At 53.8% G+C, this 23795-nt stretch overlaps 1 protein-coding gene across 1 annotated transcript in view; it reads left to right on the plus strand.

The window, feature by feature from the left end:
* The window catches only part of POLN (DNA polymerase nu), a 158348-nt gene extending 134687 nt beyond the window's left edge, over positions 1–23661 (plus strand). The window contains exons 20-26 of the mRNA XM_041753234.1: positions 881–963; positions 6773–6904; positions 11802–11912; positions 14686–14764; positions 19188–19255; positions 21061–21122; positions 21818–23661. Coding sequence (XP_041609168.1) covers positions 881–963; positions 6773–6904; positions 11802–11912; positions 14686–14764; positions 19188–19255; positions 21061–21122; positions 21818–22003 — 721 coding nt within the window. The 3' untranslated portion in view covers positions 22004–23661. The remainder of the gene's footprint in view (positions 1–880; positions 964–6772; positions 6905–11801; positions 11913–14685; positions 14765–19187; positions 19256–21060; positions 21123–21817) is intronic.
* The last annotated feature ends 134 nt before the right edge of the window (positions 23662–23795 follow it).

The raw sequence follows: 23795 nt of genomic DNA on the forward strand, positions 1-23795 counted from the left end.
CTCTAGAATAAATAAACATATCTCAAAAGGAAAAAAAAAAAAAGAAGAAGAAGAAGAACTTCCTGGGCACTCAAAGCTGCCTGTGCACACCAGGAAATTTAGAGAGCCACATGCATGCCCGAGGCAGCTCACACACTCAGAAAAGACTGGAGAAGACCCCAGGCTCTTGTGCGGGGCTGGTGTCTAGGCCCAGTGCCGGCTGGAAGGGAAGGATAAGGCAGCGCTGCCAACAGCCCAGAGCAGAGCTGACCCACAAAGATGGGGACAGATTCCCTTTTCTATTTCCGTCCTCATGCATCTGAAATGCCTACTCTGTCAGAGACACCTGGTCCACCTGAGGCACATAGCTGCGCAGGGAGGTGGGCACTTGGAGCTACTCAAACAGCTCAGCTTTACCCTCTGCAGACTGTGGCAGTTCACATGCTGGTCAGGTGTTGAGTTGATCTTTATTTTGTCTGAGTGCGGTAGGCTTAAGACTGGCTCACCTACCAGCCCAACCATATCTGCGAGGAAGGCCAAGGCTGCCCAACTATCCTACACAGCCCAGTGTGGAGTCCACTGGGCTCCTAGGCCCAGGTGCCCTGCACTGGGAGCAGGCTCTCCTCAAGTTCGGTTGGTATCCCTTTGGTGAAAATCCTTTTTGTTTTTGGTGTTTGATGCTCAGGGATATGGCCAGCTTGCACCTGCTCAGCCACAGCATTAGCATCCATGTGGAGAGCCCGTGCTGAGCCAGATCTGCAGGTGCTGAATGCCCCCCCCCCCCATGGACAGGTTTGAAATGGTTAAGAGCCGTGGTGGGTGGCATGCTGCTTGGACTCACATGGCCTCCTCTGCAGGCACAATGCTGATATGCCTGACCACATACCATCTCTCCACACAGGAAGGACATTCCCCCAGAATGTGTGACATATGCAGACAGAGAGCAGACCAAGAAGGTGGTGTATTCCGTGGTCTACGGAGCAGGTAGGCTGCGGACCAGTCTTGGGTGTCACCTGTAGGCCACCTGGAGGTGGCCCTTGTCGTCTGCCCTAAAGAGATCATTCTTGCCCCTTGGAGCTCACTCTGTGAGTTCCCAAGTGTCATTTACAAAACACCAATGACACCTGTGATACACCAGATACCAGCCAGACCCCTCAAGGCTATTAACTCCCTCAGCGTCTGGCCAGCTGAGATAATAAGCACAGGAGTGAACGTAGACCAAGATTGCCCAGCTGGGGGGCATGCAGGGCTCACACCTGGCCCCAACCTCACATGGCTGTGTTGGGGACCATTTCTGTCCTTGAGATGCTCAAGGGGACTTCATCCTAACCCAGGACACGAGGCAGAGTGTCCTTGTCACCCTTCCCCCACCCCCCCTTTTCCTGACGTGGCTCATTAAATTCTATGGAAACTCTTTTCTCCCTCTACATCATGCTGAGCCAGCGAGGCCTTGTGTCCCCTCAGGATAGCAAGGGAGAGTGTCAGAAGGGGCCGTGGGCCAGCCAGCACCTCTGGAAGGAAGGGCACATCTGGCTGTCCACTGGCCTGCATGGACTGCCTTTCCTTTGGGTCAGTCCTGTTTGAGCAGCACGGCCCGTGCAAAAACACTGAGAGGAGAATTTGTTTCCCTGCCACTCAAGGAAAGGCAGCAAAAGGGGATGAGCTTTCAGGGCAGGAAAGTCCAGGCAGATGTATAGTCGATTATATGCAAGAGCCACCTTGTACTTCTGCAGTGTGACCATGTGCTGGGACTTGAGGGACTTGCATATGATGGGTCTGGAACGTGCCTCCCACTGGCCAGCCCAGCTCCCAGCCTAGGCCCTGTAGTCACTCTCTCTTGCTGCACACCCCCACATCCACAGAGCTCCCTCTCTCAGCCGTCCCTGACCACTATATCAGAGATCCATTTCCAGATCACACATTCGCGGTCATTCTGTTTGTGGGTCTCTGTGGTCTCACCTGCAGCTCCACTGGGAGGCACATCAGCAGCCCTCAGGTCTTGCCACGTGGGTCGCCCAACATAGGCAGAGCTTACCACACAGTGGCTTCATTCTTGGGAGCCAGCGAGATGGTGCTGCACACTTATATACACCATCCCAGGTCAATACCTCCATGACCAACACTCCAGGGGAGGGGGTTCCGTGAGGGGCATGAAGACCAGGAGACAGGACCTTGGAAGCCACTTAAGAGTCCATCAGTCACACACTGCTGTCCAGGCTTGGGGCCCCCAGCCCTATGCAGCACGCAGCACACCCTCCATGGCTCGCTTCCTCCAGAGTGCCACCCATGCTCCCAGCCCCAGGAGCCCCATGAAGCAGGAGCTCTGCCAGCTATGCCCATGGCCAGGCACACAGCAGGCTCATAATAAATACCAAACCAATTAGCAAACTGGCTAGTTTTCTGACTCTACTTGTGAAAACATTTTGTGTACACAGAAACAGGCTAAAAAACTTTGAAAGAATTGAACTCAGTGGTGATAGCAGGATGATTCAGACTTGCTTGGTCTGTCTCCTCCTCTTGGCCTCTCTCTGTGTGCTTCTGAACCTTCCCGGGCCACTGTCAGGGGTGGGGGCCAAGAGAGATGCAGCATTCCACCAAGTTATATTAGATTTTGGTGCTTTGCCTCCTTGCTCCAGAGCCATATGTCATAGACATACTGTTAGCTTTGGCTCTGTGGGAAGAGTGTTACCTGGCAGGTAGCCTGGCTAGAGTCCTAACTCTCTCCCCTCCTGGACCTGTGACCTTCCATAGAGCCCTCCACCCCCTTTGCCCCAGTCACCTCCTCATCAGTGAGAAGGTAGGCTTGTTGGGGTGGTGGCTGGTACCCTGGGTGCCCCTTGGTTCAGTGCACACCAGTACATAGTGCTACGGGACCAGCATTGTGTGCAGTAGTGGGGCCACCACCTTGGATCCAGCTGGGAGAGAGGGATGGGCGGGAGTGTGCAGAGCCATCAGTGCAGCCTGCAAGACGCACCCAAAAGCAGTCTTCACTTCTGCTGGTTTGGCACCTTCTGGAGGATGCACTTTATAAAGAGCTTTATAAAGAGCTTACTTTGTAAATAAGTAGTGAGTCATTAGCCATGATGTTAGTGAAAAGAGTAATTTGGCTGCTTTTAGCCCTGACGGTGACAGGGTTCCCACCCCAAGCCTCCATTTCTGCTGTTCCTGTTGTCACCGGCCTGCTTGACAGCAGATTCCTGAGCATCTGCTGGCATCAGCACACGGCTGTGCCATCCTCCCCACGTGTGAGGCCAGAGTCTTGCCAGGCAAGCCTGTTGGGTCTCTTGGGCTGCTGGGAACCCTCTGGAAATGCAGTACATATGCTTCCTACCAGCTGCCTTTCATGGGCTGCATGAAAGGTACCACTGAGGGTCTGGAAGCTGCTGCTCTGAATGCTAGGGGCACATGGCAGTGGCATTGCCTGGGTTGGCGCCATCAGCATGAGGATTGCAGTGAGAGACAGGCAAGGAGAATCAGAACAGTGATATGAGCAGAGAAGGTGCTCAAGAGAGACTTCACATCTGTGTGGGCCTCCAGTGGTCTGAGGGTGGAACAGCCTGATCCCCACACCTCCCCCAGACTCTGCCGGGGGTGGGGTAGTCCCTGCCAGAATGGTGGTGACCACAGAGCAGCTGTTCCCCGGGAGCCTCACCCAAAGGGATGACCCATGGGCTCACTACCCCTCCTTCAGCCACCTGCCAACTAACTGCACCCTAGCAGTCCTGCCAATGGTCTCTCTGAGCCCATCAGGACTCACTGCCTCCAGGAAGCCTCTCCTGATGGTCTTGCTCTGAGCTCTCCCTGCTCCTAAAGTCCATTCAACCTTTGATTCTCCTCAAGTTGTCCAGCGTTTAAGTTTGCCTCTATATCCAGTCACATTTGATCAGCAGGCATCCCCAAGTATGTGCCCAAGTGTGGGCACAGGGGGCCTTGGGGATGGTGTAGTGCTTGCTCCCACAGGCTGACATTCATCACAGGAATTGCATGGGCCAGGAGGACAGCATAGAGTATATCATGCACTTGCCACAGAGTTACTAGTGCCAAGTGGGGCTGAGATAGGCTGGGCAGGCTGTCCAAGCAGTTCTGAAAGACACATAGAGGTAGTCACGTCTGTTCCAGTTAGACCAGCCAGCACCGCTGGAGGCCCACTATGTGCCAAGCGCTCACAAGGCCTAGAGCTACAGACCAGAGGAGAGACTATTAGCAAATATGCTGAGAGAGCGATCGGATAAAAGGGAGTGAAGATTGTCTTCCTAAAGATGTAGCGCATGCTCACACACGATGTAATTAGCCATCTGTGGGAAAACACATTGTGTGTTCACGTAGGATTTCAGAGATGAGGAGTGACTTGTGCTTCCACCAAGGGGGCTCTCACTGTCAGGGGTACTCTCAGGGGGACAAGCCTGCGGACAATTACGACTCACATGGGAGAAACCTGATCATGTGAACCAAAGCACGGAGGACAGTTGTGTGGAAGGGGCTAGTGGAACCCAAGGCCATCCTGCTTGGGGGGCCTCTGAGTGTGACAGGCCCACTGGCAGGGCACCGGAGCAGGAATCCAGAGAACTGACTGGACTCTCTCTTTCCCAGTCTCTGTCATTTTCCCTGTGGTTGCTGCATTTTTTCGGCCTCTGGTAAACAGGCTTCTTCACAGGACCTCAGCCTCTGCTCTTCAGATATCCTAGCATCTGTACCTAATAAAGGAATGATTTCTCAGCCATACATACTGAGAAGGAGAAGTGTGACTTCTGTAATGGCCAAGCAGGTCCCAGCACATGTATCAACTATAAATTAGGGGAAAAGTACTACCTAAAGGTACTAAAAAGTGACCTTAGGGAGGAATGGTTCAGGGTGAGTTCCCCTTTTTTATAGCTCTTCACCCAGAGACAGTCCTCAGCCTGTATTTATGGGCGGCCAAAACACCAACAGAAGTCCATAGTCTTACTTGCTTGAAGAAACAGAGGACATACTTTGAAGCAACCAGAGAATCTGGAAAGTGAGGGAGAAATCTCAGAAAAAAGAAAGCCAAAGAAGCTCAAGAATCCCAAATTCTGGGTATGAACTCGGCACAAACCTCTGGCTGACCCCTAACGATGCCGAAGTAGGGCAGACTTCAAATAGCCCAGCCAAAGTGAAATTGACTGATCTGAGATTTCAGCTGCTTCCCACTGCAAAGCAACAAAGTTCAAAGTTTGATGTTGGCCACATTAGCTGCCTCCTTTAAAAAAAAGGTCAATAATCCAGAACAAAACATAATAGAATCCAAAGTGTCTATCACATTTCATTCACAACATCCAGTATTTAATTCAAAATGACTGAACATATGAAGAAACAGGATAATTTGATCTATACTCAAAAGAAAAGGCCATCACAGAAGCAAATCCTGAGATGACCCAGATGTTGAAATTAGCAGACAAGGATTTTAAAGCCACTGTTATAACTGAGCTGAAGGATGTAAAGGAAGGCATGCTCATAAGGAATGAAAAGAAAATAGGAAATCTCAGAAAATAAAAAGAACCAAATGGAAATCCTAAAACTGAAAATTACAATGTCAGTAATAAAAAATTCACTGACGAGGATTAACAGTAGATTAGATGTGAGAAAGGACTTAGCTGAGGAGATTCAGGTTCCCGCGAGCCAGACCTGCTGGAGGTGTCCAGCCATCATCCAATTCCTTTCTGAAAGCTGATAGAGTTTTGCACCAGAGTGACGTAGCAGAGGGGCACTGATCAGAAAGTCACAGAAAGAAGGAATTAGAGATGGATTATTTCAGTGTAATGTATTCATGAAGCTATCACATGGTCTTAATTAAGCCCTAATAGGGAAAATTGAGTTTTTTTGTTTGTTTGTTTCTGTCCAAATGACATGGGACAGTCAGGCAAGCTTGGCAAGAGCAAGGACAGATGCTCCACAAGCTCTCTCTGCTGTGAGAGATTTTGGGGAGCACAGGGCACCACTGCAGCCTTTCCCATTCTCCCTAGCCCAGCGGTGGAAGCAGACATCTGCCCCTTTGCTTCCCCAAGATGTGCGGCCACTGGAAGCATCAGCTGCCCAGGGCTAGAGTGGCCTGGCCACAGAGAAGATTGGATCTGTGAGCCCCATCCATCCTGCTCCTTCGGACATGTCCCCTTAACAGCTCCTGGGATAAGGACTAGTGTTTGTGAGTTGTAGGTGAAGAAATGGGGCTGACAGCAGGCCACAAAACTGCCCCAAGGCCACACAGAATTTCCAGTGGGTGACCCAGGTCAGCATGGCCTCAACACCTGCTCCCAGCAGTCTGTGCTGGAGCTGAGGTTCTGTCCTGACCAGATCTTGCTGTAAACAGTCTCACAAGAATACCTGCATCCTCTGGGAAAGAAATAGTGGCCTGGACCAGAAGTGTTTGTCTCAAAATAAAAATTTCAAGGATGGGAGCTCCTAAGTACATTTTCTCATGATTTAGTGATGGAATATTTCCTTCCCTTTTCCTCTGTGCCTCTCCCTGATGTCCTCCATTCAGGTCAGGTCTCCCTCTGGACGGGGCAGTAGAGCTACTCACTCACGACTTTACAAGCAGTACTTGCCGGGCACTCAGCCAACATCACTGAGTAAATATATGTTTATCAGGCACCAGTCTAGGCCGAGCAGCACTGAGCAGTCAGCTGGAAAGCCTAAGCCAACACCATCCTGTCCAATCAGAAGAGACGGGTGGTGCCCCGGGACCTGTCGTGGCCACTGCCTGGCAGCTTGCTCTCCTGGTCCCCACAGGTGTACCAGGGCTTGCCTCTGATCTTGAGCGTTTCTGTCCACACAGGGAAGGAGAGGCTTGCAGCGTGCCTTGGGGTTACTGTGCAGGAAGCTGCCCAGTTTTTGGAGAGTTTTTTGCAGAAGTACAAGAAAATCAAGGACTTTGTCCAAACAACCATTGCCCAGTGTCACCAGACAGGTGAGCCAGATGCATCCAAAACCTTTGCAGTCCCCTCTTCCCCTCCCTGCTGACTACATACCTGGTCTCCTGGCCCCTGCTTCTTTGGGGGTGGCCTGCATGTGGGAGGGGACTGGCGGGCATGTGGGAGGGGACTGGGTGAGCGTGAAATGGGACCACAAGGCTTCAGTGTGAGAAAGGTCCAGAGTAGGATCAGCTTGAGGCAATCTCGGAGTCAGAAAATAATAGTGAAAGGGAATATAAGGGAAGGGAGAAGAAATGTGTGGGAAATATCAGAAAGGGAGACAGAACATAAAGACTCCTAACTCTGGGAAATGAACTAGGGGTGGTGGAAGGGGAGGAGGGCGGGGGGTGGGGGTGAATGGGTGACGGGCACTGAGGGGGACACTTGACGGGATGAGCACTGGGTGTTATTCTGTATGTTGGTAAATTGAACACCAATAAAAAATTAATTTATTAAAAAAAAAAAAACAGAAAATGCTCGATGGGGGATGCCTGGGTGGCTCAGCGGTTGAGCATCTACTTTCAGCTCAGGGCAGGATTCTGGGCAGCTTCAGCCCAGGATCGAGTCCCACATCAGGCTCCCTGCATGGAGACTGCTTCTCCCTCTGCCTGTGTCTCTGCCTCTCTCTGTGTCTCTCATGAATAATAAATAAATAAATAAATAAATAAATAATAAATAAATAAATAAAATCTTTAAAAATAAATAAATAAATTTGGCTTGTTTCTAGTTAATCAAATTTATACCATCTTTCTTGAAAGAAAGAAAGAAAGAAAGAAAGAAAGAAAGAAAGAAAGAAAGAAAGAAAGAAATTGCTCGATAAGCAGAGAGAGAAACTCTTTCACCTAAAAGTGGAGAACACATGCTCGTATGAAAAGCACATGGTATGTTTACAAAATTTCAACACAATTTGGTCACAGATTTCAAAGACTATCAAATAGAACATGTCATGTGACCACAGTGGGATGCAAAGGTAGCTCATACCTCAGTGTGTGGCCATCCGTCTGTCCACCTGCTTGAAAATGTATCACACTCCTTAATGACTCAGAATTAGAAGTCACAAGAACATCACAAACATCTTAGAAATAAATGACAGGGAGAGGATCTCCATACTGACACTTCATGTAGAAGAAATGGAGTACTTTAAAAGTAGATTTTAAAAGGAAAGAAAGAAATTTGTTAACATAAATGGGTTGTATTCAACCCAAGATATTTGGAAGAGAGCATCACAGAGAAATGAAGAAGTAGGAAGGAAAGAAATGAGCAGGAGCAGAAATTCAGGAAGCAGACCTTGGGAAAGGAGCCAGCCACAGGTACAGAGGGGCACTCGGGCTTTATGGAAGGGACAGCTGTGGGCCAGCCCTCCTGATGGCTGTGGTGTGCTCCCTTGGGGTCCCTCAGGAGCCAGGCTTGCTGAGGACTGGCAGTCCTGGGCAGCCCTCCCACAGGCTCCTCCTGGGCCTGACCATGTGTCCAGGCAGTAGCCCCACATGGGGCCCCTGTGGGCACTGAACACACTTAGTGCCCAGCTCCCTTGCAAAAGAAAGCCAGCAAACCGCTTCCATCCCCAGCAAGCATCTAACAGGCTCCCTGGACCTGGGGGCTGAGCCCCCACTTGCTGCAACCCACACCTTCAACAAAGGGAAAATAAAATACTGCCCACTTTGAAATGTCAGAAGAGCAACAGAACCCAGTGTTGACGAGAGTATATGGAGTCAGGACTGCCATAGGCAGAGGACTGTGAAGGTGCAGGCACGATTTCAGCGGCTTTCCGTAAAGTAACTCATGTAATCCTCACTGCAGTTCTACAACTGGGTAGTACCCTTTACCCATCTTACAGATGAGGAAAATGAGTCACCAAGAAGTTAAGTAGCTTCTCACAATCACACAGCTAACAGGCGGTACCAGGCCAGGATCCTGCCCCAGGCACCCAAAGCCGGCACCCTCCCTGCCACCTCATACTCAACTCTCAAAGGGCCACACACACGAGGCCACACACAATGCATGCATTGCATGCATGCCCTGCAACCTGGCTATTACATTTCTGGGCAAACACTGAAGAAATCCTCAAATGATCATTAAAATCTTCCACAGACATTTTGTTGAGGCTCAGGCACTGTGTTGATGCCAGTGATTCCATCCAAGAGCAGACAGGAAGACCGGGTAAGCAAGTACATTCAGACAGGATCAGAATGATGGGATTCTCAGTGTGAAAAAAGCCAACAGGATGCCAGTACAGAGAGTGGCGGAGGGAGGTCCCTGGAGAGCAGTATGAGCCCCAGCCTCGCTGGGGGTGACCTCTAGGCCACCATGTGAAAGGCTGGGAGAGCCTGGAGCAGCACAGGGGTGGGCAGGCGGCTGGGGGAAGCACAGGGCCAGAGACAAGGCCAGCAGGCCTGCACCCTGTGTGGCACACCATGCCACAGGAAGAGCCTGGGGTTTTTTTGCACAAATCGGTCCTCGAGCATGGGAAATAGATTAGCAGGAGAAGCTAAAGTCAGAGCTGGTACCCCGGGAGCAGTCTGAAGTGTCAGGGTCTCAGCCCAGCGTCTGAGGTGGGATGGATGGAGAACACAGCAAGGAGGCAGCATCAGCTGCTGGCTAGAGCAGGGCTCAGGTCCCAGGTGTGGGTGGCAGCTCTCTGCATGGGCATGCCTGACCTTACTGGGGCTGGAGCAGGCACACAAGGTAGATCTACCAGGGTGCTGATTATAGGTAGGTCCGGAGTCCTTTCCAAGGCCCTGGAGAGAGGCCCTGCAAGCTGCACATATCGTCTGGTCCTTTATAAAATTGGCAAAAGCAAGGCATTTTGACTGCAATCGACTGAGAGGCTGCCTCCTCCACCCCAGCCCCTCCTTTCTATGCCAGGGGGCATCAGAGTGGCTACAGCCAGTTTGGGATCCAGCTAAGGGGAAGTCGAGTCAGTGACTCATTTAATTTGGATTTCAGTGCAGATATATTTGTGGTTTATCACTCTTTCCCTGAATGATTGAGGGATGCTGGCCATGCTGGCATAGGAATGGCTTCTAGAAGCATTCCTTCCATCCCCTGGCCCCCTTCCTGAGCATAGTGACTTGAAGGGGAGGGATGGGAGACATCTTGCAGAGTTATCAGGAACTCTGACCTCAGCCCTGCAAACACTGGGTAGAGCAGAAGCAAGATTTGAAATGTGTGGAGCCAGGGGCTTCCACTTTGGGCCTGAGCTCAGACCCTCCTCCCACAATAAACAACTAGAAAACTGGGCATGAATGAAGCAGCTGTTTTCAGACACTGGGTTCATCCCTGAGAGCCTCCAAGCACCCCGGAGCACATGCAGGAGGGGAGACCAAGCCAATGATGGTGGTCTCACTAAGCTAAGGAGACAGGCCTCAGGACTGGGGAGGCAGAGTATCAGAGAGGAGGGCGCTTTGCACACATCTTAAGAGGATTCCCTCTGTGTCTGAGCACCAGGACATACACACTGAGGTGGAGCTCCACCGAATGGAGCAGTAGGCAGGACAATCCCAGAGTCCATACAGGGCTAGACATGTGCACATTCTGACTCCCAGAGTGGACAGTCCTCATTGGATATCTGTGACAGTCAGGAGAGACCCCAGAAGGACCACACCCTAGTAGTAGGTCTGAACTAGCCCTAATTAAAGGCTACTCTAAACCTGCCCTAACAAAAGCATCAGATCTGCCAATTACTTGGGTCCAACAAACACTCTTGAAATAAAGACTCTAAACCAATGCTCAGCAACATAAAACACACAATACCCAGCATCCAGCCCAAAATCACTAGACACACCAAGAGGCAGAGACTGAAGTATATTCAGGCAGAAGCATGGACTCTCCCTGTCCTCACTGCCAGTCACTATTAGGCTTTCTCTTACCGCCTGGCATACAACGGGTGCTCAAAACATTGTCATTTTGATAATTATGACATTTGTGGGAAATTCTTAGGGTCTCCCCAATCCCCAATCCTCAAACATGTGAAATCCTGAGTGGAGAATTTAATTTCACCAACACCTAATAAAGCCCAGGTCCTCACTGTCAGAAATCTACTCAACGAACACAGCATGTTTCTGCTTATTTTCTTCTGGAAGACCTTGCAGAAGTCTGTTGAGCATCCAACTCTTGGTTTTGTCTAATATCATGATCTCAGGGTCATGAGATCGAGCCCCGTGTCAGGTTCATGCTAGGCATGGAGCCTACTTTTTTTTTTCTTTAAGATTTTATTTATTTATTTGACAGAGAGAGAGAGAGAGAGAGAGAGAAGAGAGGGGAGAGAGAGCACAAGAAGGTCAGAGGAGCAGAGGGAGAAACAGACACTCCTCTGAGCAGGAAGCCTGATGCAGGGCTGATCCCAGGACCCTAAGATCATGATCTGAGCTGAAGGCAGATGCTTCGCCATTTGAGCCGCCCAGGTGCCCCAACATGGAGCCTACTTTAAAAAAAGAGAAAGAGAACTTCAAAATTATGAAGCTTCAGGCCCCACAAAACTTGGATCTGCCCCCATGTGTGAGAATATGGCTCCTAGCATAGACCATCAATGCCTCCTCAAGTAGAATATGGATTAATGCCTTTCTCCCCATCCCAAATGCCTCATGGTCCAGAATCACTTCTGTACCCAAGTTCCACAGGTGGCTTTTAAGAACCTTTATAAAGTACCTTCCCCATCCTCTGTCAGAAGTCAGAAAGGAGAGCCACCAGGCAAGCTTTCCCACCACAGAATCCACTTGCCCCAGAGACAGACCAAGGTGCCTCTGGGCAAAGCTCAGTGCTGCAGTGAGGAGGGGGTCCTGCTGGGGCCCCTGGGCCCAACCAGAGGGAAGCTGTGTCCACAGAGGATGGAAACACCAGGGCACCCCACTGCCTGTTATTCCTGCCTCATATCCTCTTCTATGTGTGACCCAGGCTACGTGGCATCCATCATGGGCAGGAGGAGACCACTGCCAAGGGTCCATGACCAAGACCAGCAGCTCCGGGCACAAGCAGAGCGGCAGGCGGTGAACTTCGTGGTGCAAGGTACACAGAGTCCTTTAGCCTGCCTGCTGTGTCCATTTGCTTCTTGGGTTCTTAGCAGCTGCAGGGCTGAGTGACACCCAGCAGATTATCCTGATGATATTCCTGGGCTCGCTGGCAGTTAGGCCTGAAGCACCAGTGAAATAGCTCTTGGCGCTCAGCACGTGGTGGTCTTTATGATATTTCCCTCAAGCACCACTATCCTGGCTCTATGAATAGGAAGCTGAGGCTTTAGGAGTTGATGTAGCCAGGACTAGGGCAGGGCCTAGTCCCTGGCCTCTTGGCCTCGGGCTCTCTGCTATGCCCCACATGTCTGGCAGAGTAAGACCTTGCAGTAAGGCTGCCAGACCCAGCAGGCCCTTCTGGGTCATGCAGCCATCAGCAGCAGGCAGGGGAAGGAGTAACGGCACGTTGTCCACCCCTCATTGTGAAGACTTCTCCATAATCTCTAGCCACAGCACAGAGGTGAAGAGGGAGAGTATAATCACAGGCTCCACATTCCATGTGCCACGAGCTGTTCCAGGGAGGCCCCAGGCAGCCCAGTGGTCAGGTGTCATCCTGTCAGTGACCCCATAGGTCATAGATTGGAAACCGAGGACCCAGGGCCCTGACATGAGGCCTGAAGGCAAGATTCCACCACATGCCCCCAGAGGGGTGTTCTGTGGCAGGAGGGCAGCCAGGGACCCTGGGAGATGTGGAGCGGGTGGCCTGCATCAGGGCAGGATGGAGATCATGTCCCCGTAAATCCTGCAGAGAGTGGGACACAGCAGCACTGCCTAGCTTGGACTCAGCCTCTGGGCATTGCTGGGACAATAGGAGGCTCAGCAGCAGCTGGCAGGACAATTACTAGGATTTGGGTTCAGTATAGAGTCTTCCTGAGTCCAGTCTCCCACTGTGACCACCTAGACAAGAGGACAGTGCCAGCCCTCCAAATCCTGAGATGGTGGGTTTTCACAGATGAGGCAGTTGTCAGGCCGTGGCCACGTATCTGTTCATGAGACGTGTGCGAGGCATGCTCAAAGTGATGTTGAAGCTGTGGTAGAGCCCTTCCAGAGGGAATTGCACACAAGATATCTTCATGTGAGAAGCTGACTAGGAGTCTTGGCCATGAAATCCAGCTACCATGGATATGGCCTCCTGCACACATGTATCTCTGAGCAAGTGACTTGCCATCCATCAACTTAAAAACTTGTGTGAGCTGAACTAGGTGCCAGGGACAAGCAGTGGCCAGTGCCCAAAAGAAAGTTCTGCCTCTGACACATCAGCCAACAGGATGTACCATGACACGCCCACCTCCCTGGGCCTCCCCCGCATGCACTCCCTCTCTCTCCCCCCACACTCACCTCCTTGTTTCTCTAGCCCTTTGCACTTTTCCCAACCTCCCACCCCAGCGCACATTCCCATCCCTATTGAGACTCTCCTCACCACCAGCAGGTCTGCCTCAGAGGCCAGAATTCCGCATCCAGCATCACTGCTACACTCTTAGGAAAAGGGCATCTTATCGTGGATACTTAGCCTCACAGTGGAGGAAGGCCAGTCCACAGACTAACAGCTTTCATTTCTTCATTAACCTTGGGAACCACAGACAACTAAAGCAATTTCAAACCACCAATGAGACCTAACTTCAGTCCGTTCCCATGATCAAAGCCCTTTTTTTTTTTTAAAGATTTTTTATTTATTCATTCATGAGAGACACAGAGAGAGAGGCAAAGACAAGCAGAGGGAGAAGCAGGCTCCCTGCAGGGAGCCCGATGCAGGACTTGATTCCAGACCCCAGGATCACACCCTGAGCCAAAGGCAGATGCTCAACTGCTGAGCCACCCAGGCATCCCCCAAAACCCTTTATTAAGACACCTGCTGAGTGCCCAGTACCGGACTGGGCATGTCCCTACACTCTCCAGCACCTTGCAGAGTGCCCAGCAGAGTCCTGGATGATTAGATGCCTGACAGGTGTGATTTATCCCTTCCAGAATCTAGGAGGATGTATTATAGCCCCAAGCTATCCACTGGGGAGCTGAGCAAAATGAAGTCAAAAGTCCACTGAGCTGGAAGGCTGAGTGCACATCCATGCCTGGTCACTCTTAGCTGGTGCGGTGGGTGGGATTCTAGATTCTGCACCCTGTGTGCATGCCCCAAGTGTTGGCAGAACCTGTGGATATGATATCATTACCATAGTTAGGTCAAGCCATGTGGCAAAAGGGGATTTGTAGTTAAAAGGGAGACTACCCAGGGTGGACGTGACCTAATCAGGCAGTCCAAACCTTGAAAGAAGGTTTGGAGGTCAGAGATCCAGCGCAGCAGGTGCCCTTCAGCTGGCCATGAAGAAGCAAACTGCATGTGGGGCAGAGGGCCCATGGCAAGGACCTAAGGACAGCCTCCAGAAGCTGAGCGCAGCCTACAGCTAGCGTCAGCCGCAACACAGGAACCTCAGTCATGCCACTGCGAGGAAATGAATCTTGCTAACAACCTGGGGTCACTTGGAAGTGAGTCTTCCCTAGTTGGGCTTCCAATTGAGGATAGCTGGGTCACCCACAGATCTCAGGCTATGAGGCCCCGAGCAGAGGACCCAGCCACACGGGTTGGGTTCTTGCTCTGCAGAAACTATGAGATGGTAGATCGGTTGTTTTAACCGGTAGGGCATTGGGTCCTGTGTTCTACAACATAGAAAAGACAGCCTGCCTTGACTGACCATACCTGGCCATCCTACTAGCCAAATCCCTGCTGCAGGGCCCTGGACTTCACATCATTCGTGAAAATCAAACTTCTGTACCCACAGGCTCCGCCGCAGACCTCTGTAAGATGGCTATGATCCGCATCTTCACGGCAGTGGCCACTTCCCCTACCCTGACAGCCAGGTCAGTGAGTGAGTGGCCAGCCTGCCCAGGCCTGACCCAGCATCTGGTCCTGCCGTTCTCGGGGCTTGGGTGGGAGTTGACACCATGGCAGGCCCATGTGCACACACCTCCCAGGAGCAAAGCAGCACCTGCCACTTCCCATGTATGGATCTTGATTCTGACGAGCTCAGAACCCCAAGCGGTGGGGGCCCCTGAGCCTGAGCTCCTCTCAGCACTCCCAACAGAGCCCCTGCCTCCCAACTTGGGCTGGGCAAAGTGCCCAAGGGCCAACTCACTGCAGCTGTAGTAGCAACAGGCCATTCACCTAGAGGCCTCAGCTGGTGCAGAAATGCATCTCCTCAGCTGGTGCAGAAATGCATCTCCCCAGGTGTGTGTGGAGAGGCCAGACCTCCCACGCAGCTGCCCACCCCGAGGTGGGCAGACCCCACAGACCCTCAGTCAGGACATAGAGACACCGTTCCTGCCCCCAGAGCCAGCGTACTGGTGCATCTCAAAAATGGGGCTCAGCCACGGCTGCCTCTGGGTCACAGTTCTCTCCAGTTTCTGTCTCTGCCTCATTTTCGGGGTATACCCCCTGGGGCATACACCCTGAGCATCCAGGTGGCTGGTGACATCCTGCCCAGCTCTGCAGCAATGCAAGGCCCTGGCACTGGTACAGGTGGCAGGGGGTGCATTCTCCTCCAGAAGTCCAGGACCCCTTGCTGGCAGCTAATCTGGAAGTGTCCCAGAGGAGTTAGTGTTTCAAAGCCCAGAAGGCCTGGCTTCCTCCCTGTTCCACACACGATCAGCCCATATTGGGGTGGTCTCCAGCAGGCCACAGTGGGCCTATCCCTGCAGGCAAGCCCTCCTCAGGTGACAGCATCAGGCAGCTGATTCTCCAGCTTGTAACCCTGGGGGCGGGGAGAGGTCATGCACCTACGTCACCTGGCTGCTTGCCCTTCTGGACCCTTCTCCATCTGAGGTTACAGTTTCGTCTTGGCTTCGATAAGGGTTCTACCCTTATCTACCCTGTTCTACCTTCTCAAGGCACGATGTCCTCATTTATCTGAGGTCCTTCATCTTTCCTGGCACCTTCTCCATGGATTTCTTTTTGAAAGAAGTTCATTTTGACTTTTGAGCCTGTGTCCTTTTGGCAATTCCAGCAGTTTTGTACAGAAAAGCACACTGGACAAAGGCCCTGCTGGAGACTGGGTGTCATCCTAGTAAAGGGGTAGGGAGAGGACTATCCCCAGGCCCCCCAGAGTGTGGAGCAGACCCATCCTGTCCGCAGCCCCTGCCCCAGGCACCACCTATGCCTACTGCCTACCAGGGAGAAGCAGCCCAGGGAGAGTCCTTGGGGGACAGACATCTGAGCGTGCTTTCTGTAGGGTATATTTAGGAGGGGGCATGAGCAGCCTGTGCAACTTCATCACCTTGGCCAGAACCGAAAGCTGCATGGTTGTTCCATATCTGTGATATCGTATGTCTAGAGAAGTCTGATCCATTTTGGGGTTTTGTGGGATTGATAAAGGAAGTTGGTACGTGAGGACTTGGGGTCTTCTTAGATGACAGAGTCCAGAGCTGAGCACAAACAGTTCCTGCCCCGGGGCTTTGGCAACCCAGCTGCCCCTCTTTCAGGCTTCACTGTCTTTGGGAAATGCTTTCCATAGCAAATAGGTTGTACTGTTTTAGAACTAAAGCAGTTTGGTGTGGAATACTGGGGCCTTTCCTACTCTGTGTTTAGTATACTTGCTCTGTTCTTCCCGGGGTAATAGGAGAAGTTTAGGATCAAGTTTAGAATCGGCCACCATGAGCCAAGTGTGAGGGTCTATCTGCCTGAAGGAGCACAAAATGCATCACCAGAGGCTCATGGTTGTCCAAAGGGAACAAGTGCCCAGACAGCCTCATCCAGTGGCCCCAAGTACCCTCATGGGCTGGAGCCACAGGCCAGGCTCCACTCACTGCCCCTAGGCCTAGAGCAAAAAGGCAGGGAGCTTCCAGCAAGTCTTTGGCTGAACGGTCAGCACTCAGGGGCCATTGCTGCCAGGCGAGGCAGGCTCCCCTCTCAGTCTCTCAGAACTTGGGGCCTCTGTGAAAAGGCCTTTCTAGGTTTCAGAACATGTCAGAGTTAGAAAGAAGCTTCAGAGATGGTTGGCTCTAACCCATGAGTGTAGACAAGGGGGACCTGAGGCTCAGAGCCTTACATGTGTCCAAATCCATGCAGAGCTGGACTGGTGCTGGGCCTCCACCCGAGCTGCAGAGCTGCAGCTTCTGCTCATGCTGTGCCTCTGTCACCGAGAGAACCAGGAGAGCCTCCCAGTCCTCTGCTCTGGACAGTGGCTGCCTCCTAAAGACCCTTACCTGCTCCTTTGCCCTTGGATACAGGGACAGCAGGGGAGATGTGGGGTGGTCTGTTGAAAATGACATCATCTGCTCATCACTAGGGCAGCCGTCTGACCTCTAACCACCTTGCAGTGCAGCCAGGTCATGCTCATGACTGTGGGGCACTCAATATCCCACCTCAGAAAAGAGCAGAGAAGGTGCTGGGGGCCCAGGGAAGGTAAGAGGCCCCACTCAGCCAAACAGTGAGGAACGGCCTGGATGAGCCTGGACACTGTGAGTGGGCAGGGCAGCCCCAGGCCTGCTCCTGAAGCCAGGAGGGAGTGGAATAGGAAGGATGCAGAGCCAGGCCAGGGGTGAGGTGCCGAGGCCTCTGCTGGAGCACCCCTCACAGGAGCATCAACGGAGGACAGCGCACTTGCCCAAAACAGCAGGTCTGATATTCGCACAGGGCATCTCTGCTCCTCTTCTGTCTGTGCCCCAGTTCGAGGTCAGGGAATGTCGCAGTCAGCAGTGAGCACTCTGTGTGCTGTGTAAGTGACTAACAACTCAGGCCTATTCTTAGGTTGCTGCCACACTGGCGGCTCAGAATTCACAGCGTCATTTCAAGTGTGAAGACGGATTCTGCTAAATCTGAAAGAAGTTACAAGGGCCTCTTCTGAGTTTCTGCCCATTTGAAAATGAAGACCCCACCAGAGGCTGTGGAGTCAGTTGAAGACAGCGGGTGCCCGTGCCACCAGCCTGGTCTGGCTTCCAGAGCGCAGTACGGAGCAACTTCCAGGGCAACCAGGGCGTTCTGCAAATCCACTCTTAGCAGGGACAGGAGGAATGGGTTGGCGGGACCTCTGTGAAGCTCTGCAGCCAGGCCATGTGTCCCCTGAAAGTGGCAGCAGAGCTCATCTCTGCTCTGCAGTTGGAAGAGCCACTCCCTCTCCGTAGCCTGGGCTTGCTGCCCAGGTGGCTGTTGCACAGGGAGCCTCACCACACCTCTCCTGGGCAGCCCTGAGCCCACAGCTCTGCCACACAGGGAAGTCTGCCTGCCACCTCTTCCCTTATGCACTGTGCCTACAAAATGACAAGGACCGGACCTGGTCTCTGACCTCGAAGGCCCAGTCCCGGAGACAAGTCACACAGAGGGCAGAGCACACAGGTCCCTCCCTGATGTCTAGCATCCTTCCTGTGGGTCACCTGCACCATACCTCACCTCCCTGAGTGTACAGAGCAAGCCACCTTCCTCTGCCCTGAGAGAGGGGCTGGCACCAGGTCCATGGCCACAGCCCATGGCAGCGGTCATCTGCCCAAACCACAAAAATCAACCCAGATCCCACGTTGGACAGAACACATGAAGTCTGGTGTGGGCCGGCCAATCCAACTACAGCCATGTTCTGTGCAGCCAACATGGAGCTACTGGGGTGTCCCCCCATGCACCATTCCCTCCTTGTGCACACATTTGCACCTGCTAGCCCCAGTCACTGGAGCCTAAGCCCTCCAGAGACCCCTGACCCTTGGCACCTTGTCCTCACACCTCTTCCCACCTTCCCACTGGCCTCATCTACCACAGCCATCCTCCAGGGTTACCTGAAGAGTCTTAGATGAAGGGTCACCCATTGGAGGGCCTATGATGGAATCCATGCGGCTCAGCCCCTAGGCCCAAAGCTGGAGAGGGGAAAGGAAGGTCTCAGGGGCAGCATTGCTTAGGTAGGGGCTGCAGGAAGGTACCCAGATAGAAGGCGGCCTCCCTGCCAGGACCCACGAGCAGCCACTTTCTAAGATCGGTGGCCTCAACTCCGGGAAGAAGTTTATGTCCAGACCTGGCTGGGGGTCCAGGTGCCCCCTATCATGGGAGCCAAAGGCAGGGGCAAGGGGAGCTGGGGTCACTTCTAACCTGTGCTTCCCTCTTCTCATGAGACTATCCTGGTGACAGTCAGGTGACCCCAGGCACTAGGGATCCTCTTGGATCTTCTCACTCCCCACCAAGGCACACCCTCTAGAGCACCCTATGCCACAACCTTCTATGGCACCCCATGTGTCCCCATTGCTGTGCAAAGCATGGAACCCAGATACCACATCTCAGGGTGACTACTTCCCCCACTGTGTCTTCCAGGCTGGTCGCCCAAATTCATGATGAGCTGCTATTTGAGGTGGAAGATTCACAGATTCCAGAGTTTGCAGGTGAGCCTGGGTGGCACAAAACGGCTTTTTTTTTTTTTTTTAATGTATTATAGTCACAGAGAGAGAGAGAGAGAGAGAGAGAGAGAGGCAGAGACACAGGCAGAGGGAGAAGCAAGCTCCATGCACCAGGAGCCCGATGTGGGATTCGATCCTGGGTCTCCAGGATCTCGCCCTGGGCCAAAGGCAGGCGCTAAACCGCTGCACCACCCAGGGATCCCGCAAAAACGGCTTTTATTTCACGGAGGGCTAATGCAGCTCCCCTGTGTCTGGCTGGTGCCTGCCTCTTGCAGGAATTCAAGGCCACTTCCCTGCCCCATAGTGAGTGGACATGCCCTATCCTGGCCAGCAGCCCTCAGGGACATCAAATGCTCCATTGTGGGGTCTGCCTCAGCATCAGGGCTCCTAGATGATGGGGACTCCCATTCTGGACTTGCTGGCCTTATGGCCCTCGGTCCTAGAGTGAGGACTCCATCCTACAGAGGGGATTCCAACCTATATGGGGTTGCCATCCTACAGAGAAGACCCCATTCTAGAGAGAGGATCCCACTCTACAGAGGGGACTCCGTCCCACAGAGAGGACCCCATCCTACAGAAGGGACGCCATACTACAATAGGGACTCTAACCTATAGAGAGACTCCATCCTAAATGAGGATTTCATCCTTAGTGGGATTGCCATCCTATAGAGGGGACTCCATCCTACAGAGGCAATTCCATCCTCGGGTGGAGTGGTTCCCTTCACAGCAGGTATTTGTCCAGTAGAGTGAGGGGCAGCAAGGTCCTGCCTTCTGCCCTTTAGAAGCACCTGGACACCCCTGAAGCCTCCCAGAATGGCCACGGCCCCTCTGCAGGGCTCCTGGTCCACACATCAGGCCAGAGGGGCTGGGGGCCATGCAGCCCTTCCAGTGACCCTACAACCCTACACCACAGCCTCTGCACCAGCTTTCTGGCCTTCTGCTGCTGCTCTCTGCACAGCACGGAGAAGGAAACGAGACCGTGTTGCTCAGGTGCATGGCCCTAGGGTAGCTGTGTCCCATTCTAGGCACCTGGAGACCCATTCCCCAGGGTATTGGCTAGCTCACCCCAAAACCAGAGAGGGGAGAACAAGGCAGCACCCACCCATTCATGGGATCTGTCACAATCTTTGTATTGAGCATTGCAGATAACTTAATAGGATAGAATGAAATATTTATTGATCAAAGGGCAAAAGAGTTCAGAGCACAAAGTCTGAGAAACATGGAACCAGCTGACCCTCCCCTACCCAGGCTGCCCTTTTCTTAGGGCTCAAGAACAACTGTCCCATGGTGACTGAGGCCGCATAGCAAGATCAACCCACTGGCACCACAGAGCTGCCCTTCCGGGCTTTACCCTGACATGCGAGTCCCCAGATATATGAGGACTGTGGTGGGGAGCGTGGGTCCTCCTGCCCCGGCTGCTCCAGCCAGGGTGGCCCTGTGCTCCCTCCTTTTCCCAGCCCCAGAGCCTCTGGACAGAGCTGGAAGCCCTAGCATGGCGCCCACCCCTAGCCCCACCTGACCAAGGCCCCACTGGCAGCAGAGAAACTTGCTCCTCGGGAACCATGGTTGGTGCAGTTAAGGTGCCTTCAGGCCTGTGCTAGGGATGTGGCCAGTGGGAGATGGAACCAGCCCCAGAGTAATGTGGGGGCTGCACACCCAGCAATGCAGCTGATCCTGTGGACTCGAAAGATAACTCGGGAGCAGGGGGACCAGGGCAGGGCATTCCTGTGGTCCCACCTCTGCCCAGGTGGCTCAGGCCTATCCCTCTCCCTCCTTTACCTTTGTTCCAGCTCTTGTCAGGGGCACCATGGAGTCCCTGCAATACGTGAGGGCCTTGGGGCTACAGCTGCAGGTGAGAGGGGAAGGGGCTTCTCCAAGTTGGCCACTCCCAGCTAGAACCACCCAGAAGGGGGAGGGGAGTCCATCTCCCAAGGGGCAGGAAAGTGGGGATGCAGGGCATGGCTCCAGACTGCCTACAGCCCCGGAGTCCCCAGACTGCTGCCCTCCCCCACCTGCCCTAGGGTCCCTGCAGGCCCCGCAGGCCCTGCAGTCCCCACCCCACCTGTAGTCCCGCAGGTGGCAGGCAGCACCCATCCTCCCTGTCAAGAGAGAGCTGTTGAGCCTGGGCCAGAGGCCTTGGCAAGGTCCTGCTCAGGGCTAGGGTCCCTGAGAGGGCTCTCCAGGTCCCCTTCTGGCCCCTTTTTGGATCAAAACCTGCTGACCCCCTAGGGAGCAGGGCCCTGAGGTGGCAAGCACAGGTCAGGCACTCTGCCTGTCCCAGCCCCGGCAGGCCTGCTCCCTGGCACAGAGGCCCTGGCAGGTCAGGTGTGGTGCTCAGCCAAGGTTGAGGTATTATGACTCGGGGCAGATGTGGGGTGAGCCCGTCTGCCTGTCACTGCCAGAGCATGTGTGCATCCATCCATGGCAGTGCGCTGTGGGCAAGGTGGCTGTCTGGGCATTGTGGGCACAAGTCCGCCTGCATGTGGGCCGGGGAGGGCCAGGAAGGGCTAGCCCGGGCCTGGGACTCACCTGGGCTGCTGCCCACAGGTGCCCCTGAAGGTGAGCCTGAGTGCCGGCCCCTCGTGGGGACACCTGGTGCCGCTGGAGAAGGTCCCAGGCCCTTGGCCCAGTCCACCTCTCACTGAGTCTCCAAGCAACCACCCAGCCACCGCCAGCCCCCTAGTCAGCACCTACCCCCGGTGCACGCATTTTTCGCCTTCATTTTGTCTGTAGCCCCAGGCAACAGTGGGAGGAAGAGAACTGGTTTCCACCAGCCCATTGTGTGGCCTTCCCCAAGGTCAGCACTGGGAGCTTTGTACTTACTGGCTCCCCACCTCCCCCCACCCCCACCCCCGCCAAAGCAGGACGTAGAGAGGGCCACATCCACCCCCTGGCTTGTCCCTTGCAGTAAAAGCCTATTCAAAGCCAGCCGAGTTTCTGTCCAAATGAATTCTTCCCGCGGTAGGAGATGCCATGTCCACGGCTCTGATCCACTCAACCAGAGCCAGGACAGAGCGCCTGAAACAGGAGTGGCCGACCTGGCCCAGAGCAGGCGCTCCCAGCCCTGCCACCCTGGAGACTGCGGTGGGTTCCTCCAGTGGGTGAGTTCCTTAGTGGGTGCCCAAGGAGCTGCCAGCAGCCTGGAGGCCCTCCCCACTGGCTCCCTGAGCTTCTCGAAGCTGAGGTCCTGCCCCTTCGTCCCAGCCTCCCCACCCCCATGGCAGCGGTGAGCTTCAGAGAGCACACAGCAGGGCAGGCATTGGGTCTGTGCTCACAGCCGAAGCCTCCCAAGGCCAGGGGTGCCTGTGTGCCGGTGTTTGCATCTTCATTGGGGCCCCCCTGCCTGCGCACTAGCCTCCTGGCCAGCCAGCGACCAGTCCCTGGAAGCCAGCCAGCCCCCCTGACTCTCCTCTCAAAGTGGTTCTCTCAGAACCCCAGTGCCAAGAGCCCAGATCATGCACCTCGACAACGTCACAGCCCACTGTGAGGGCCACCATGGTGCCCCCTTGCACCGTGGAGAAACAGAGGCACAGAAAGCTCACAGCACTGTACAAGCCCACTTGGGTAGTAAGTGCACCAGGTGGGACTGCACCTCCGTTCTGCTGCCTCCCTGTTCCCACCCCTGCCAACAGGGTCCTGTCCAGGCCATCCTGGCACCCCCAGGGTCTCCCCTCCCTCTTGCTTCCCTGTCTGGATGCTAGGTGCACCCTCCAAGTGGGATACCAACAGGTGCCCAGATGCAGCCCTGGGTCCACACATGCCAGAGCCGCCCACCCATGTCCACAGTGATGGTTCTACTCACCACCGCCTTTGCTGAGCCTGCTTTTCTGGGTGATGTTGGCAGTCAGTTTACTGTGCTCAGGCCAACTTTTCTCATGGCTTCAAGATATTGTCATTGTTTTCATGAGGTGTACAAGGATCTGACCTTATACTGGCCAGGCCTGACCACGGTATAATAGAACATTCCAGAATCTGGAGCGCTGGTGGAGAACTGCTGCTGGGCCAGCTGCAGGTGTGTGTTGTGTGTCCTGTCCCTATGTGCGTGGCCTGTCTTCATGCTGTCACCTCAGGCTGGGCTTCACACAGTGTCTCACTCGAAAGAAATGATTGGCCTCAGGCTGATGTCTGAATACACCTTGTGCCCCCCAGGCCAGGGAGGGTCAGAGCGTGCTGCCCGCAAAAGCTGGTTCCTCAGGCTTCCAGACCACAGACACTGGTTTCAACTTAGCGAATTCTGGAGCCTGCCCAAAGCCCTCCCTGCGGCAGGGGGGCCAATCCTGGAAAGGGACAGGAGGAGCCGAGGCCATTCCTCCCATGAAAGGAAGGCCCTCTGCAGTGAGCTGTCCAGGGCTGGACGTGGGCACCTCACTGTCCCCAAGCTGCCCCTTCACCCGACTCCTCAGACTGGACCCATGTCCTCCTCCCCCCTTACAGACACCAGGAAGGAGGTAGGCCTGATACCATTGTGGGGCCCCACACTTCACCCTACCCCTCAGAGGTGCCAAGTGGACAGGTGGGGCCCCAG

This window comes from Vulpes lagopus, chromosome 4 (assembly GCF_018345385.1).
Source record: "Vulpes lagopus strain Blue_001 chromosome 4, ASM1834538v1, whole genome shotgun sequence".
Taxonomy (NCBI): domain Eukaryota; kingdom Metazoa; phylum Chordata; class Mammalia; order Carnivora; family Canidae; genus Vulpes; species Vulpes lagopus.